This window comes from Chelmon rostratus, chromosome 16 (genome assembly GCF_017976325.1).
Source record: "Chelmon rostratus isolate fCheRos1 chromosome 16, fCheRos1.pri, whole genome shotgun sequence".
Taxonomy (NCBI): Eukaryota; Metazoa; Chordata; class Actinopteri; order Chaetodontiformes; family Chaetodontidae; genus Chelmon; species Chelmon rostratus.
In genome coordinates this window covers 21,897,320-21,916,121 of record NC_055673.1, presented here as the reverse complement: position 1 = coordinate 21,916,121, position 18,802 = coordinate 21,897,320, and the positions used below count along the sequence as shown (strand labels likewise).

General features: G+C 42.3%; 1 protein-coding gene and 1 non-coding gene across 3 annotated transcripts; both read left to right on the top strand.

Moving 5' to 3' along the window:
- Nucleotides 1-2,985: 2,985 nt before the first annotated feature.
- Nucleotides 2,986-3,119, top strand: LOC121620190. The gene has a single exon (XR_006007565.1). It is a non-coding gene; the product is annotated as a U11 spliceosomal RNA (small nuclear RNA).
- Nucleotides 3,120-3,647: 528 nt separating this feature from the next.
- gmeb1 (glucocorticoid modulatory element binding protein 1) lies at nt 3,648-16,087 on the top strand. Of its 2 annotated transcripts, none has more exons than XM_041955503.1 (10): nt 3,648-3,699; nt 5,930-6,122; nt 6,329-6,381; nt 6,508-6,623; nt 8,899-9,002; nt 11,352-11,500; nt 11,756-11,881; nt 12,007-12,144; nt 12,453-12,575; nt 13,304-16,087. In XM_041955503.1, the coding sequence occupies exons 2-10, from the start codon at nt 5,995-5,997 to the stop codon at nt 14,152-14,154; spliced, it is 1,788 nt and encodes a 595-aa protein (XP_041811437.1). In that variant the 5' UTR covers nt 3,648-3,699; nt 5,930-5,994; the 3' UTR covers nt 14,155-16,087. The 2 variants fall into 2 exon arrangements, with proteins under 2 accessions (XP_041811437.1, XP_041811436.1); XM_041955502.1 differs by having other exon boundaries at nt 12,438-12,575.
- The last annotated feature ends 2,715 nt before the right edge of the window (nt 16,088-18,802 follow it).

The window sequence follows — 18,802 nt, the reverse complement described above, 5'->3', positions numbered from 1 at the left end:
TGCAACGACTCACAAATTAACCTTAATATAAATCTCAAGTTTAACGCTGCACTTAAAATTGCTGAAATCCTCTGTTTAGTAGCGTTGACATACCATTGACTTTTGCTTGGGTGTAACAGCTGTAACAGAGCAGTAATGTGCGGAATGAGCTGCGTTTCTGACGGATGCACGTCTGCTCGCGCTGCTTTCAAACACAGCAGTAACGAGAGGATCACATGTACTGTAAAGTCTCCAGAGGCTTTTGACTGCAGACGCTATTAATCTGTTGTTTACAGGCCCGGAGTGCACAAAAGGCTACAGTCCACTTTGACTGGGAACTCGCCTCCCCTCCCACCACTCATTCACCTTTCACCAGCATCTCACCAAAAACACGTGTTCACATACACACACACACACACAGTAACAGCAAGAGCTTATGCATTCTCCTTTTTTTTTTTTTTACTTTGCATTCATGTGACCAAACTGACATTTTTCTTGGAGTTAATAAAGGCTGTATAGGTGATCCTGTAGATATACTCTGCAGTATATGTTTGCAGCTTAGTATGTGGTCAGGAATGTATACTAATACATCTGCACCATCCCTTTATTTTGACTTTTCTGTATAGATTCAAACTGTATGCTTCCTGGTAAAACATGACCTGTTGCAGTCAGGTTTACATGCAGTGTACAACAGTACACACGCTATATGTTTTTTGTTCGTCTGACAATCAGATATTTCCGTATTGTGTTTAAAGTGCAGGTGGGGACTTCACCACAGGGGTGCTATGGCCTTGAAATCTAGCTAAATGTACTTGCAGCATCCAGGCTCACCATTTGACAACAGATCTGACTGTGTTTAATACTACAACTACCTTCCTCACGTGTTTCTCTCATCTATACAGGGTTAAATTGTATGAATCTTATTGTTATTACTGTGCTGTTAGCAAACTGTTCTGCGCCGAGGAATTCCCATTCCTGAGCACAGTGCATCAGAAGGGCCTTTGCACTGTGTGGTGTGAAGACGACAGCCTCAGAGCTTTGGAAAGCATTGGCTACATTCAAAGGACAAAACTGGAGAGACACCAATAAGACATGGCTTTCTGAAAGGACTGACTCTATGGGAAGAAATAAGCGTATCTCTCATCGACCATTACAAGACGGCTCCATGTCCAGCAACGTTAAATAGGTAGAAAATGAAAATAAAATCATGCTAAGATTTACAACATCATTTGTAATCTTACGTACTGTAATGTTACAAACAGTGTCCCTCCTGTAGCTGTGTAATGGTGATGATAATGATGGCCAGTCTTCAGTCCAGATCCAGCCTCTCTCTTACTGGAATCTTAAAGAAACTGTTCAATTTTTCATTTTGGGATATACAGTTATTTACTTTCCAATAAGATGAAAAGATTGATGTCTAGATTTCAAAACTCTGTGTATCTTGTGTATCTAAACAGAAACGTAAAATGAGGCTACGAGCTACATGCTGGAACTATTTCTTGGAGACCAACAGCTGGGGGCAATGACTTTCCAGGGTCTTGTTGTCACGGCGGAGTTGCCTGATTTGGTACCATCATCCCTGTACAGACCCCTTTAGTGAAACCAAAAACATAGTCCAAGCTGATGCACAGAAGTGTGATAGATAAACTGAAAGAAATTGTTCCAGCATGTAAACCACCAACTGGTGTTTTTACATTTCTCTTTTTGTACAAGTTAAACAGCCAAGATACAATGAGTAATTATCGGGCTTTACAGGTGTTGGTACACATTTTTTAACTTTGGACGGAGTCAAATAGCTGCTTCCAGTCTCAATGTTAGCTCGACTAACCACATCACAGCTTGGTACTAAACATACACACACTGGATTGATATCAATCTACTCATCTCGGTCTCAGAAACGACAATAGATAAGCAAATTTCTCAAAGTGCTGAATTATGCCTATAATGGTGTGTTTTTTTATGTTGTCCACTGGAATGATCGAACCAACCCAGTGACAGGGCTTTTGTACCAGAAAACATCAGCAGCTGTTAGGCCTGTGTGAGGGTGCATAGTGTATTCAGCTCCACATCCCCACATTTCACAGCTTTATTGAATAGATGTTATTTATTTTATATATTATGTATAAGGGATTCTCCTTTTATTTGATGTGACTTTATTGATTGGTTAAAAAATAAATAGATGTTCAATGAATAATGTTTGGTCTCAAGGTTTGGTGTTCTTTAACTGCGGCTTGGCGCCCTCTTCTGGCAGATATAAGGAGGATCATCGTGACCTATATTGGTCGCTCAGATACACTGTGTTGATGGTGATGAAGGTAAGATTGGAACAAGGCCATGTTATCACAGGGACCAAACCAAGTCTGTCATGCCACCATTTATGCAAAATAATAGTCACATTTGTCCTGATTAAATTTAGCAGCTGATAGTGAGATATTGCTACAACAAGATCCACTTGGAACAAAAACAAACCCAGCAAAATAAAATAGGTAATCTATATTAGCATAGAGCATGAGTTAGGCATTGGGTGTCATAGAAATGAACGTGCTATATACAGGCAGTCTGATGACAGTGTCAACACTATAGTCAAGACGTATTTTCAGAAAACATCTGATAACTTCAGTTTAATATGGACTCTATGTCAATCCACAGTAAACATTTTCAAGATTTTTTATTTTCTAGGTGCTCGCCGAGTTCCCCACATTCCTGAACGCAGCACGAGTTTGACGCGCGCATAGCAACCAATGAGAGCCGACAACATTAGGTTGCCCCACAGCTTTTACCCGTCATGCCCTTCGCTGGTTAAAGCCAAATATCTAAATTTGCTCAAACTTCATTGATAATTCATTAATAACAACATAGTTCCTAAAACTAATCGTCGTCGTATTTAGATTTTATACAACGCGCCATAAAACACTCAAACATGGAAACAAATGTACAGATCTTGAACCTCTGAGTGAGGAACATGTTGCCACAGACCAGACCGTGGGATGTTCTAAGATTCTGATTAAAAAGGGCTTCTGCTGTGATTGGCACAGGAGGGGTGGGGATACCACCCCCTCCTGCGGAATCGCCATCAAGAGATTTCGGAAGCACAATTTTTAAACCAGGGGCTGCTAGTGATCATCTGTCCTGGCGCCCCGTCTGAAGCTGTTAATGATAGTACAATGAATAGACATAACGTCGCTGGAGACGCGTCAATGTATCGATACGTATACATTTGTAACTAACATCTTAATTCTCATAACGTTAAACAGACTGTTGTGATACGTCCACCTCTCTTTAAGGGTTGAAAAAGAATGTCTCCACATTCACATTTAAACTACCGACCTAAATGTTAGACCTCGTTTTAATGTTGGGATTAAGCCATCATTCGATTTAAGATACGTTTAGGAACTGTGGATATAATCACACTGCTCTATGCTTCACTGTCATACAGTTTATTCATACTCTACCCATGATAGCACTAATTAGGATACGAGCACAGGAGGCCAAATCTGACAGATATAACTTCTTAATAAAACGTATGAAACGCAGGGTGTCACAGACGTGACATGCCGTTAGTTTAGTCACAGTCAAAGAGTTAGCTGCAGCTGATTCTCAGGGTTACAAGAGCGTGATAGCAGGGCGAGCGCTGTTCAGCAGGAAGTCAAGCTACATCAGCGAGGTGCGCATGCGCTGCAGCTCTCCACAATCTAGGGCTGCGTTTCTCTTCATAAAACGGTAAGGACAAGCTATTTTTTTACGATGTGATTTTAAATATACTTGGCCGTAAAATATCGCCCACTCTCACGACGCTAACGGTAGTTTTAGCTGGGGGGTTCGGGTATATTGCGGAGGGGGCTCAGCCAGCCAGGCTCGTACAGAATGGAGGGGCAACGCCGTCGCCGTGCCGTTGTTTGCTGTACGTGCCGCCGCACAGGGAGACGTCATTTTGAGGGGGAGCGGAGAGTTAAAATGCAGAGTTACGAAGGGACGTACGGTTCAGAGACAAGCGGCACGTAACCGTCACACTGTAAATGCAAAGCTTTACCCGTCTCGGACAGTATAGTTCACAATATTGTCCCGTTCCCCACACATGAAGTTACGCCCTTGCGTTAGCCACAATGGCTACCGTCGAGCCTAGTCTGAGTAGCTGTGTGGCTCTCAACAGCGAAAAGCAGTCAGGTGCCCAAGTTACAACGGTCGTGATGATAACCCACCTAACTTTGGGAAATAGCACTTTTATCCCCGACAAAACGGGTGGATGTAGCTCCAGCGTTAGTGTAACTGAGACTAACCCCATGCCAGTCACCATCTCTCTTAATTTCGCAAAGTGGTTTCTACGCGGGGAAAAAACCACATACACTTACGTTACATTTTGATTTTAAAAAATGGGGCTTCATTGACAGTTTGCATAGCCGACAGTCAGGCGTTATGACAATTTACCATTCATACGGTATTGTGATGAATGTAGCCCCTATGTGCACACCGTGAAACATTTAATGTAAAATATATATATACATATATATATATATATATATATATATATATATATATATATATATATATATATACTTTTTAATTATCGTAGTAAAAATGTTGCTGCATTAGTTCACAGACATAAAGAAACTTTGGGTCAGACGAATCATTTCGGAAATGTTATGTGACAGTGATATTGATGAACACTATGAAGACAATGGTTCTGTGGCAAAAGAGTGTTAACATTAAAATGACAGATTTCTTAACGGAGTTTCGTTTATGGTTTTGCTCATGTTAGGGAGAGTGAAATATATTTAGCAAAGAACTAACAGCAGATAGTGATGGGTTTTTTTTTTCCAAACTCACCTATGTTACAACATGCTTACATGTACAGTTTGTCCACACAGGTTAAAAAGCCCCGTTAGCTACCCAGCGTTAGCTAGCGATGGTTAACTAGTTAGTTAACAAGTAGCTATCCCGATGCTAGAATATTAGCACAGTTACAACGTAGACTGAGAAAACGTTTCTGCATGACGTTTTTGAATTCTTTGAAAGCATGTTTTATGATGATACATGATAATGAAATAAAATAAAAAAACAACATTTAGGCTACAAATACGTATGCCCAGTGGAACAACATGACATCATCAAGCCTTAATGTAAAACCAACAATACATTCCTTCTCTATTAATGGACACTTCTGGATATCATATAACCAGTCCACTCAACCTCTCCCACCAAACTCCTCCAACAGTTTTCAGACAGGTTGAGTAGAATGAGCACTCTGCAGTCTCAGCTGTTACAGGGAGAGTCACACTTCACTGAAGGTAAATGTTGAAGCCTGAAGTCACTCCTGGAGGATCTGCAAAGGGCATTTTGGCATTTAGCCTTTGGTCAGACCCAGCATGCACCTGCTGCTCATGCAATGATGTGGGGGTGTCTGACTGTGGGTCGCTGAACACACTCGCCAGCCTTTCGCTAAATTGCTGATTATTTAAGGCCCATAGAACCATTGAAAAAAAAAGAAAAAAATATACATACTTATATATTTACCTTTGATGAGATGCAAGCTTTTTTTTTTATACCTTTGTTGAGATACACGAATGCTAACCTTAACCTATAATGACCTCATCCTTAATTTTATTGCATTACAGTATGTTTCTTGTAATTAAGGTACTAGGCCTGGCCAGGGCGCATTTGTGACACTCAACATTAAAGTAAAGTACTTGCAATAGAAATTATTTAAATAAAAGCAAAATTAACAATTTTTGTTACAGTTATGAGAGGAAAGTTAGTTTGTAACACACCTGGATTTAGGGTTCTTCTATCCAGCTGTTTCTCTCAACAACCATTCTGAAAGTAACTTTGACTTAAACAAAAAGTCATTATGAATGTCTGTGTCCAGATATCAACACAAGAACCTGAAAAATATGTGCGCTTCATATTATTTTTACTGGTGTGTATTTTTAAGAACCCATTCATCCTTTTTCAGATGAACAAACTCCTGGGTAGCTGTTATATGAAAGCGGCCCCCCTCTGTAGTCTACTCTGAATGTGATGGCGACCACTGAGGAGGTCACGGTGTCCATGGGGGAGGTGGTGATGGTGAAGGCTGATGGTGAAGGAGACCCCGATGACCCAAATAAGACTCAGGTCATCCTCCAGCTCCAGCCAGTCACCGCTGGGTACGTACTGATTCCTTTAATTCACTTCACTTCAAAACAATAAAACACAATGAACACATCTACAGGGATGACAGCTATTATTGGGTTTTAATTGCAGCGGGACACAGAGCATTACTCCAAAGTAGATAATTAGATACATGATAGATAGACGACATCCTCTGTATTACCAAGAAGAAATGTGAAAATGCCAAATCTTTTCTTTTCAGAGATGAATCTGCTGAAACAGACGCAGCTGTCATGGCTGTCGAAGCACATCCAGGTAAGAGACTGTCAGAATGATGTGGGGACAAGTTGAATGATTTAGTGGTGCATACATTTAGCAGATGACATTACAAAAAACACATTTTCATCTGGTCTGCTCATGTTAAATGTTTTTTTTTTTTAGAACAAACTGAAGGGGATGACGTTGAAATTGGCTGTCCCATAACATGCGGCGACAGTAAAGCTGTGTTGCTAGTAAAGAAATTTGTGTGCCCAGGAATCAACGTGAAGTGTGTGAAGGTTAGTATTCATCATCATTTTCTTTTTTTATTTCAATGAGTCACAAGACATGTAAACTGTAATATTAAAACTCATTATAACTGATTGAGAAGAAAACTGTTAAAAATGGTTGTTACCAATTATTACTGTACATAGATAAATGGCAACTCTCTCATTGAATATTCAGTCACAGGAAATAAACATGGACTATTTGTGGTGTCCCAGTGTAATTACAGTGAGCATGGAGCCTTCTATTCATTCCTTGTCTCTTTAAAACATGTGAGCCTCAAACAGCTTTATGCTGATTACAGCTGCAAGTGGGTCTGTGCCTATGATGGCTGATTGAGTTGAATCTATCATGAAAAATTCTAATGAAAGTGACGAATGTTCTCTTTTATGCTTAAAAGTTTAACAGATTTTCTTGCTATTTTTGCCTTTCAAACATACGGTTATAAGTGAGTTGAATTGAACAGGTGCTTATTATTATCAATCATAGCCGGTCGAGCTGAAGCTGTAATGAGCAGCTAAGAGCAACAAGTGTTCTGAACCAGTTACAAAAGAAATATGAAACAGTGGTAAAGAATAACTGACGCTGCTGTCAAGATTGGCGACAATGCTGTACTGTAGGCTGTAAAAGCAAGTGTGAACTACATCAGACCAAGGCAAACCATAGGTAAAGATTTATCATGCTGGTGCACTTCATGAACCAGAACATTGCCACACTTACACTCAACAGTTACATACATACGGTAGCACGGTGACTGAGGGGATGTAGGACATTTTGCACAGGTAAAGTTGCAAATTTAAAGGATTACTTTCGTTTTTTACAACCTGGAACTTATTTGTAGCTTTAAATACGACCATTTACTCACCCAGACAACTTTGGTAACATTTGGAGTCGTTTTGAAGAAATTAGCCCCAGAAGAGCGGCGCATATATCCGTATAATGCGAGTACTCGGGGCATCCGTGCGCAGCCTCTATAAACGCATAATCTGCGGCGAAACTCGTTCATATTCCAATATTTTGTTATGATATGCTGGTGCTATTCCCCTCTGAGCCCATGGTGGCATGTTATCAACATACAGCGTCTCTAGACAACTACATCTGACGTGGATGATGTCATTACCGAACGCAGCGCGCTGCCAGCAGCCAGCCACAACTCGGCTACGAATACGCAATAACGAACCATAGCTGTGCCAAACTACAGCTAAACTAGCCGACCACCGGCTCAGAGGGGAATAGCACCAGCATATCATAACAAAATAATGGAATATGAACGAGTTTCGCTGCAGATTATGCGTTATATAGAGGCTGCGCATGGATGCCCCGAGTACTCGCATTATACGGATATATGCGCCGCTCCTCTGGGGCTAATTTCTTCAAAACGACTCCAAATGCCACCAAAGTTGTCTGGGTGAGTAAATGGTCGTATTTAATGTTACAAATAAAGTCCAGGTTGTAAAAAACGAAAGTTATCCTTTAAGTGTGTTTGTAGTAACAGTATAGACACTAAAAACATTTGGGATTCTATTGGCATTTTGTCTTTATTTGGTATTAACAGGTGAGGTACAGAGAGGAAATCAATGGAGAGAGAGAGAGAGAGGGCTATGACATGCAACAAAGGGTGCCAGAAATTAACTGGGGATGTTCATTGATGCACACAATATAGCACACATCAGATATGAACTGTTTGTAACTAAAAAATGTGGACAAAAGATTTTGGACAGCGTTGCTGCAACTCAAGCAACAGCCCAGAAAACAGAAGTTAAACAACACAGAAAATAATGGGAACAAAAAAACGTTTTCTCTTCCTGGTTGTGTTATGCCTTTTAGTATTTCCTGTGACAATAAAAAATAATTACACAGAACAGATTGTCATTGCGGGAGCATATGGTATCCATTTCAGACAAAGTAGATTCACTTTATCATCATCAGTCAGTCGTCACTACTGCACAACACTTGACTGGCCCCCACAGCTCCTATCATGTAGTGCATGGTTTTATACCACCTGACAGCCCCTCAGCACAGTAAATTCAGTTTGGTAGTTTCATAACACTAATCACTGCAGGACATGATGGTATGAAAAATAATCTGCCATGATTTCAAAATGCCACAGTCTGCCTATTACGTCTTTTTATTTAATTACACGCCAATGTCAGCAAACCAATATCACACATATGAAGTGCATATGTACATGTATACAAGTATGTCATTCTGCTTTTAGTTTTTTTTCTGGCGGTTAATCATTTATCAATGAGCTCGCTGTGGTTACTGAACTAATGCTCTCTCCACTAGTACGAAGACCAGCTGATCAGCCCAAAGCAGTTTGTGCACATTTCTGGAAAAGCCACTCTGAAAGACTGGAAGAGAGCCATCAGGATGGGTGGAGTCATGCTAAGGTGAGGGGACTTGTGTTTGGATTTTTGAACCAAAAGCCGTATTTCAGCACTATTGAATGCTGATTGGTTGCATCGCACAGCATTATAATTATGAGAACTTATACATGTATTGCTGCTGACGTTAAGGGCGGAGATGAAACTCGTCTTGAATAACTATCAAATATTCTGTGTAGCTTTAGACGAGCGACCTAACTAAGCAATATTCCATCACCTCTGAGCTGTAAATACAATGATAATAATGACTCTTGGCTTTTCATTAAACCTCCTGTGGCTTTGAGTGATGGAGATCTTCGCTGTCTAATACACGTGGAATATTCTGGAAAATATGTCATCATATCAGGGATAAAAAATACTGTAATTACTCCTGATACTTCATTAGACAGAACATCTAAAAATGGAAATGGGGCTATTAAAGACACCCAGTTCTCCCAGCCATCCTAACAAAGCTTCTCTTTAGTTTAAAGCTGCACTAATCAACAGCTTTATGTCAACTGTGTACAAAATGACTATATGTAGTGTGAAAGGTGTTGCTTGTCGTGACAAACCCCTGAAGAAGCATCACCTGACTCCCATCCACTCAGCCTATTTTAGTTCGTCGTTGTTCCTTTGGCCCATAAACTCCACTCTTATCAGTGTCGTTTCCAGCTGCAGCAGGCAGCTGTTTTCAGCTGAAAAGCTCCAAAAACCCACTGAGCACTGCAGCAGACTGACAGAGTCTGCAACTAGCAGGTGAACAAAGTGGAGTATTTAGCTGGTGGAGAGTTGGTAGAGACCATAAACAGAGCTAAAAGGAGAGTGACTACTGGACATTCATTATATTCAGGCGGACACAAACACACTTCAAGTAAATGATAATGTTGCTCTGTGTCTGCTGGATGTGTAAATAAGTACATTTTTGTTAACACTGGCCATAAAAACGTGGAAAGGTCACCGTTTGTCAGATACTGTGCTTTCAATTTGTTCTGCTGCCCCTGAATGGCTAAAGCTCAATGAATGATAGATAGCTTTCCACATTTTTCCTTCAGTAAACAACACACTGCATTGACATTTGTGCTCATTGAAATCAAGATGGACTGGCTAACCAAGAGGGTATCTACCAGATACCAGACTCCACAAACCAATACATGAGACCAGGAATTGGGTGAACCTCCTGGTCTCAATAGCTGCGTTTCCATTACAGTTGTTCACAAAATAAAAGGGATATTTCTGAAATTTCGGCAAAGTCCGACTTGCAGGTGTTTCCATTGAACAGTGTTTTGCAAACCTTACTGAAGTGTCCTTTGAACATATTTTCTATCAGCAATTATGTGTAAATATTAAAGTTAACGGCGTGCACGCGAGGTGCGCACACTCATCACGATTGCAAACACCGTGCTGTACATCTGTGCGCACGCATGTCTTTAAAGTTCATCTCACGATTAATGAAAACGGAATGATTAGATTTTGCAAAGTTCGCACAGGACGAGATCACAGCTGTCAGATTGTCTTTAACAGATCAGCCAGCATGGCAGCTGGAACAGCTGTAGTGTTTTTGTCTGCTACTTATTGACATCCAGAAAACATACAAAATACAATACGAAATTGACGATGTTATATCTGTCTGCATGCGGCCGGCCCGAAACGGGGAGTCCGCTGGCCTCGGAGACGTGTAAATGTGAAAAAAGTGTTTCCATTACACTTTTGCGATACACCTAAATATCGACACGTCTGAAAAACCACCTCATGAGAGCGTAAAAATGTTTTTGCGATATTTGAGAGGATTTTCGAAATTTAGGTGTTTCCATTACCGTTTTTTTAATTGCGATATTTAGGATTTGCGCATTTCTAGGGGCAATGGAAACGCAGCTAGTGAGTCCTTTCTCTGTTGCTGTAACTCATTTAGGTTTATGGTGATAAGCTGTGTCTTTTTACAGAAATATGCAGATTTACAAATATTTGAATTTTTTTTATTTTGAAATACACAAATATTAATTCTGCTACTGCACCGTCTGTATAATGAGATACTTGTATGTGCTTTGTATAGTGTTTATTTGCTCCGAACATTACATCTCAAGTTTGTGTGGCAAAGTCACGCACAGCAAGCTGTTGCACTTACAAATCCAACGTTAAAACAAAAAGAACAGCTGTACAGAGTTGGAAAGGCACTGCACCTCCAACCAGAGAATGCATGAGCATGATGACAGGTGGCTCAGAGAGTGACATAGGACATAAAGTGAAATGGAATGGCACTTAATTTTTTATTTTTATTTTTTTTGCAGTACTGATGGAATGAGTGTCAATCAAATGAAACTTTTTCCCCCTCTTCCATTTCCTTACTGTTGGATGCTCTTCATGGTTTCTGCCCTCTAGGAAAATGATGGATTCAGGTCAGCTGGACTTCTACCAGCACAGCACACTGTGCACCAACACGTGTCGCAGCACCAAGTTTGACCTTTTAATCAATAACACGCGGTTCCCTCCTGACGGCACTGGGCTCACCACGCCCACGTCCTCTCAAGGTGAGAACACAGCAAAGTCATGGCATTACAAACCTGATATCAACCAGTAGCATTGATTATTGTTTAAATTTGAATGACTCTGACTTTGTATATATCCATCTTGTGTGACATTTTGTCATATTATATGAGTAAGAAAAAAAAATATGTTAAAAGCATATTTAGACTGCAATAAAACGTTGTTTGTTCTCCATGATGATCAATTCTGTGATTCTTCATGTAACAAGCATAATGTGTGTCCTCTTGTGTAAATTGTAGCTCAGGTGGTCCTTGGCAACGGCGGAGTAGCAGGCGAGGACAGGGCAGAGATTCTGAGTGGGAAGGTGGACTGGAGCTCAGTCTCGCTGGAGTCTGCGGACAAGAAGGAGTCTAATGAGATCTCAGGTCACAGAAAGCACACATCCCCACACAGATCATTAATTCCACAGTAATGTAATGATCGTTTCTGCCGGAGCTCGCGCACACATAAACACGGAGCACACCGGTGACTCGTCTCTGTTTGTCCACAGAGGACACGCTGAACTTCTGGAAGGGCATCGCTGACGTGGGCTTGCTGGGTGAAGTCGTGACCAACATCAGCACAGAGCTGCTGGAGCTGCTGAACGGCGTGCAGCAGCGCAGGGAGCCAGCTGCTTTACAGGACACAGGTACGGAACAAAGCTAATGTGTGCTGGCTGCTGGGAACTGCACCATCGAAGCAAGACTTAGGGCTTGCTTGGTGGTGCATCGACATGAAGTGAATGGAAAGAAAACAAATTCAGCTGCTGTTGGAAGCTTATGGATGAAAAACCAACATCAGAAAGCTTTCAGAATGGCTGCTGCTGGTTTCTGTAGCGATTCTGACTGAATACATAATGGCCGATTGCTTACAACAGCTGAATTTGTTCCTCCGTTCTGACTGACCAAGTGACCCTTTGATTGATTGCCGCACTGATCCCAGATTCCTGTCTGGTAGAGGTGGCAGTGCTCAGTAACCTTGCCCAAGTGTTCGGCCTGCTGGACTCGGTCAAGAGGATCCTGGAGCGGAGGAAGCAGCAGACGGATCCCTGCCAGGAGCAAATCCTCAGCACGCTCACCAGTGAGTACAGACCGAAAAAACAAGGTTCCACCGCTGTCCATTGTGATGTTTGTCTCAGTCAGCTTTCCTTGCTTGCTTGACCTTTTTCTGTGCAAACAGCACATCACAATCATCATCCCACTGTCCTGTTGGCTGTGTGGTTAGGTTTGTTTTTATATCTCATGCAAGCGTGATTAGATGCAGATACAGAAATAATGACACACAGCAACAAATCCACATGGTTTGGGTTTCCATGGCAATTTCTTTACCTTTTTTATTAAGGTAAAGAATGAACTTTTCTGCTCATGGCGCACAGATGAGAAGCAACAGTGGAGTGCATGTTCGAGACAGATGAGCCCCACGACAGCCAGGACTAAAAATAATACAGAGCAGCTTCACCAACTTCAAAAGAAACAAGAAACCAAATGGAAAATTTATGTTGAGGGCTGACAAGTATCAGTAGACCTGAGGGATGAGACCGCCTTATGCATCATGTGGGTCTTTTTCCTTGATGTGTGGAAACCGTGCCAGCGTGTTTTAAACACCAAGAAATAAGCTACAAGCTCGTGTACAAAAAACTCTGCAGGAGAAGTTAAAGAGTAATTCTGGTATTTTTAACTCTGAGCTGTATTTCTACATGTTTTTGGGGTATAAAAGTAGCTGGAAAAAGGTGAATGTGAAATGCTTCTTAATCAGTTGCTGATTTATTCAGCCTTGGTTTTCAGTCCTGTGTTGTGTGTTCCATGCAGACCTGGAGGTGCAGTTGGAAGAACAGAAGAAGCAGCAGCAGGTGCGAGCTCTCCTGTCCTGCCCGCAGCCCGCTAAAAGCAAAACTCCCACCAAGCGCCAGACCAAGCGGCCTCGTCTCCAGCGGCCCGCCTCCACCACCACCCTCCTGACCTCCCCCATTAACCAGCAGGCCACCCTGCACTCCCAGCAGTTCACCGTTCTTTCGCCCATCTCTCTGTCCTCCGTGGGTCAGCCGTTCACCATGGCAGGCCTGCCCATCGGCACTTTGGCCCAGTCTTCCAACACCGTCACCCTGCTCCCCGCCGGCTCGCAGCTCTTCACCCGCTACATGGTGGCCGGAGAAAAGGCAGACACCATCACCCTGCACCCGTCCTCAGGCCTCACGCTTGTGGGCACCACCGCCATGCAAGACTCCAGCCAGCTAGGCACTGTGGTGAGCCCCTTAGAGCTAGTGCACCTGAGCCAGCAGGCCAGCGGGGCAGAGGTGGTGCCCATAGAAGGCCAGGTGGTGGACGGCACCATGCTGGTGCAGCAGGAGGTGATGCAGGGTGAGGAGGAGGCCGGCCAGGAGCACACGGTCATCGAGATCAACCCGGCTCCGATGGAGCAGGCGGTGGGAGTGATGGAGCTGCAGCTGACCGGCGAGTCGGGCAGAGACGGGGCCGCCATGATGGTCCAGAGCGGGATGGAGGTGACGATGGCTGGAGGAGGGGAGGAGACGCAGTGCCAAATGCAGGAGGCGCAGACTGAAGGGGTTCAGGGGCTGCAGCTGGATGCCAGCGGACAGTTGTCAAGTGTACAGATAGTGGTGATAGGAGAAAATACTCAGGATGAAAACAAGGTCAAATGAATCACACCTCCTGTTTTATCCAGCAGAGCAGGTATGGACTCACGCTGAGCTGCCACAGACTCATGAAAATGTAAATACTCAGAATTTCCAAATCCACAAATTGCCTTGGCCTAAGACCAAGCACTAGGGTAGCCATTTTTCCTCTTTTGGTGTGTGAGTACATGCTCCTCAACTCCTTGTTGTTTTTTTATTGAAACAAAGAGGCATCACAGCATAGAATGTACTGTATGCTTCTGTTTAGTATTTAAATGAGAATTCTGGTTTATTACAACTTGGGTTAAATATTTATAATTTTGGTCATTCCTATCTGTAATAATAACATAGTACTCACCAAGTCAGTGAGAATGTGTCAGTGTTTCTGAAACAGTCAGGGAGGGGGTAGTCAGATAAATCAGACCAGTTTTTAACAAAAAACATCACATTTGACCTACAGTACTTACCATAATCCTAATACAATGATGGATTATTACCGACGTTTTGGGTGTGTGTACCTTTGGTTTTGCCTCCAAATGGAAAGAGGTAGATCAGAGTTTCCAAAAACCTGCCGGGTCCATTTGCAGCTGAGCCATTAAGAAACATTATGATTTGGCAAAAAAAAGATGAATAATGGTTTATATAACTTTTCAGCTGTAATAACCTTGAAGCGATTTTGATCTCAAATGTGTCATCAGTCAGTCATCACCTACTTACTGTATCTGCTTTCTGTCTGTGGGTGCTGTGCTCAGATTGCTGTTGCTACCAACTAGGTAATGTTTAAGAGGAAAAACACTGAGCGGTTAAAAGAGCTGGACAGTTTCTTCATAGAAGGTGGGCGAGATATCTAAACATTCAGCCTACGTGAAGTCCTCATTTTTTTCACCATGGTGGTCCCCAAGTCAAAATAAAAATGATCTGTATTGAGGAAGACCTGGTTTAGCTAATCTGGCTAAACTGCAGCCTTGTTTAAAACATGTCTGATCGTCTGACTGCCTCTGTTTCTTGCCCTCTCTGAGTGTTTGTCGCCGTGTTCCCGGGTCCCAGCAGTGACCTTGGTCAGTACAATGTCATCCGAAACAGGAACGATGGCCAAAACTACAAAAATACCTGAGTTGTAATTAGCCGGGATCATCTTCAAGCCTCCAAGAACAACCTGAGGACAGGAGAATGCACTGTAACTCTAAAATCGACATGCAGGGCTTTAATGGTGCTGAAGGTTCGCCACTTCACGTCCTCTTATACTGACTCGGTAGCAGCAGGCACAGCCCTCTACTGTCGATCAGACTCATTACCAGTAACAGTGTTGGTGTCACTTGAGGCTGGGATTAATTGCACTGTCTATTGTGTCTTGGTATCGCATCCGAGCTGTATTGTTTTTGCACTGTGTGTCGTCCTATTAGGACTACAGGAAGATGTTTGCAACAATGCCTGCTGGGTGTGCAGAGTGGTTTTTCTGTGCGTAGTTAAATGGAAACTCCTCTCACTGGAAATGCATCGCTTATGCACTTACTCTCTCAGTGGTTTCTTACTGCCTGAATTCATTTACAAACTCCATTTATTTTCTTTAATGTGATCATCTATTGCTTTATCTCAGTATGATAGGTTGTATGAGTTGCGCTGTTTGCTTAAGTCGATATATGAAAAACATGTATATGTATATATACATATATATGTATATATACATATGTGTGTGTGTGTATATATATATATATATATATATACACACTTAATGTCAAACTTGGTATGCCTGTATTTTACACTTGTAAAGTAGCGTCATATTTATTAGTTTCCAAACTGAAGAGATGGGCCTCTGTTTAAGGTGCAAACATGGATTAATTTATGCTTTTGGCTGTACATGACATCAACAAAGACATGTTCAAGACTTGTGCATTTCCAGTAATTTAATTTAACAAATGAGGGTATTTGCATACTGACTTTGTAATGTGTTTTAATATTGGATTAAAACTGAAAAAAAAATGGGAGTGGCTGTGTCAGTGCTTCACCAGCAGAGGGCGCTGTGTGCTCACTCCACTACGGGCTGAAACTGGAGATGAGGTTTACCGCCGCATGAATAGATGGTGGAAATATACTCTGCTGCTGTAATCTCTGACTTCTCCATTTGTCAGGCTTATTGCAGTCTACGGTGTAATCTGCACCGTCATGGGTGCTGTCCGTGATGGGCAGGCCTCTCTGGAGGCTGAGCCGTGCTGACAGGGCACCAGGGCTCGCTGGTTATTATATTTCCCTCTTCTTGTAGCCCTAATACTCCCAGACAGGCTGTGTGAGGGGAATGGCACGAGGATTTGGTTTATACAAGCACAAAAACCGGCACATACACAAACCAGAGGGGCTGGAACAGAGACTTGGTCGTAGGTGTGGGGGTGGAGTACAAAAGGGAAGCATCCTGACATCAGCAGCTGAATGTGAAGCCACTGGAGGCCAGGTGAGGGCTAAGAGGGTGTGGTGTGGGAGGAGAGGATACGCTGTCCGAGTAAATTACAGCGGTGTTCCATAGGCTGTAGATTGGATTTCCTCACATGTTGTGCACAAGACAAAGTAACCAGCAGCAGCAGAAGCTTCAGTTACATGTCGCAACAACTCCTGAGGGGTTGAAAAGCTGTTAAAAGACAGGCCAAGACGGCTGACATTTTGTCAGTATCACTATAGCTGCTATAGCAGGTTTAGCTGAGAATAGACACGCGAGCGTGACATCTTGTAGTCAGTATATCTTATCGGCAGCATGGCTTCAAGCTCTATCTATAGCGTCAGGGGAGAAAAACAGGCTCATAAACACACCACTGCCATCATATTCCAGCAGATTTAACACATACACCTGACGTAAAGATAGAGTGGCAGACACAGTCACAAAGCATGTGTTGTGCAAAGGAAAGGTTTCGCTTGGTTTTAAATCAGGTTCTTGTAAAATGTAAAAAAGCAACCAGAAGGCGTCATCTCAGGCTCTGGGAAATAAGCTTTAATTTAAACCACAGGAAACAAGAAGTGTGGTTACCCAGGCCAAGTTTTACAGTGTGTGAGCGGCTCTTTAATGCTTAACAAAGCAGGATTTCAACCTTTCTTATCAGTCTTAAATGCCAATTATAAGAGAGGCAGCTATGGCTGGAGCCGCTCCCAATAGATTTTATAGACCGTCTTCACCCCTGCTTGTATTCCTTGAAGTATACAGTTCACTGATGTAACATTCCACATTGTCTGAGTAACAAAATGTCTCAGATTTGAAAGAAAAATATAGACAGCAGTTGCTCAACTGCCTCTTGGGGTTGCCAGATCACAAGGTTGCCAGGTGCAGCTGTAGGGCAGAGTGAGGCAGGTGCAGAATGAAAACATTTGCCTCTGTCAAGTAAAAGCACAAGTCAAAGCCCTGCGAGTGGCCCCCAGAGGATGAAATGTTCCTTACACCATACAGTTCAAAAATGTACTGTAGATTTTGCTGTTTTCAGAGCCTTATAGTAGTGGCTCTAAATGCACTGTATTAAGGTTAATTCTGGTTCATTTCCACCTGGATTTAGATATTTAGTTTTGTTATATTGACTTTGTACTCATCAAAAGGATCCAATAGGACAATAGGACAAACACGGAGGCAGGACAGAACATCTTTCAAATGAGCTAACAGTTAATCCAGATTATATAGGAGGTAAAACTGAAATTAAGAAATGTCAATAATAATCCCTTATTTGCAACCTCAGCAATTACTTACAAGAGATAAAAGCCATGGCCAAAACTACAGAAAAATCCTTTCTGTTCGTCCTGACGGAGGAACTATAAAAAAGTCCAAAATGAACGGGCTGATCCTCTGGGGATCAAGAAAATGCTGAGTTGACATCTCATCTATATATGTGGACAGTTGGACCTTATGGCTGTGCCAGAGGAAAGATCAGTATATTTATGGCACTTTGCCCGTTAAGGTTTTATATTCAGGGAGAACAAGGGCAGATTTTGGTTTGATTCAAAACCCAAAAACATTAGAATTCTTTCTCTGCAGACCATGAACATGTGTTTGCAAGACTGTGCAACCCGAGTCCAGGTATTAATCTCCTTTTTACAGTCAGTGGTGAACCTCGCTCCATCCTCACTGTGAACCACTGAGCCTTTCCAGGATGCTCCTTTCATACCCAATCATGATGTTACCAATCAACCTGTTCACCTGTGGAATGATCCTGTCACAATACGGGTTTCAGAGGCTCAGGTGCAGACACAGGTTGGGCAAAATAAAGAGTTTATTTATAACAGAAGACGCTATGCAGACAGGGCATAGGAAAAAAACAAATTAGACATAAACTACTAGCACTATACTAAACCAAAAATAACACCAACTGAAAACCAACACAGTCTTCTAACAGTCTGGTTACCTAATGAAAACTGCTTTATCCAACAAGAACCAAAATACTATAATCACTAACAGAAAATACCTAACCTAGGTTTATTGGCAGGACGAGCTAAGAACTAAACGCAATACAACAAACTAGTAGAGAGAGTCGGAGAGTACAGGCTGGACGCAGGAGATGAGGGTTCCTGGATGGCAGAGGGTGGAGGTGGATGATGGTGGAAACGGAGCCAGGGGATGCAGCGGAACAGGTTGAGGTATGGCAGATAAGACGAGGCAGCGAGGAGAGCATCTAGAACACAAAGAAAGCAGAGTTAGAACGGAGTCTTC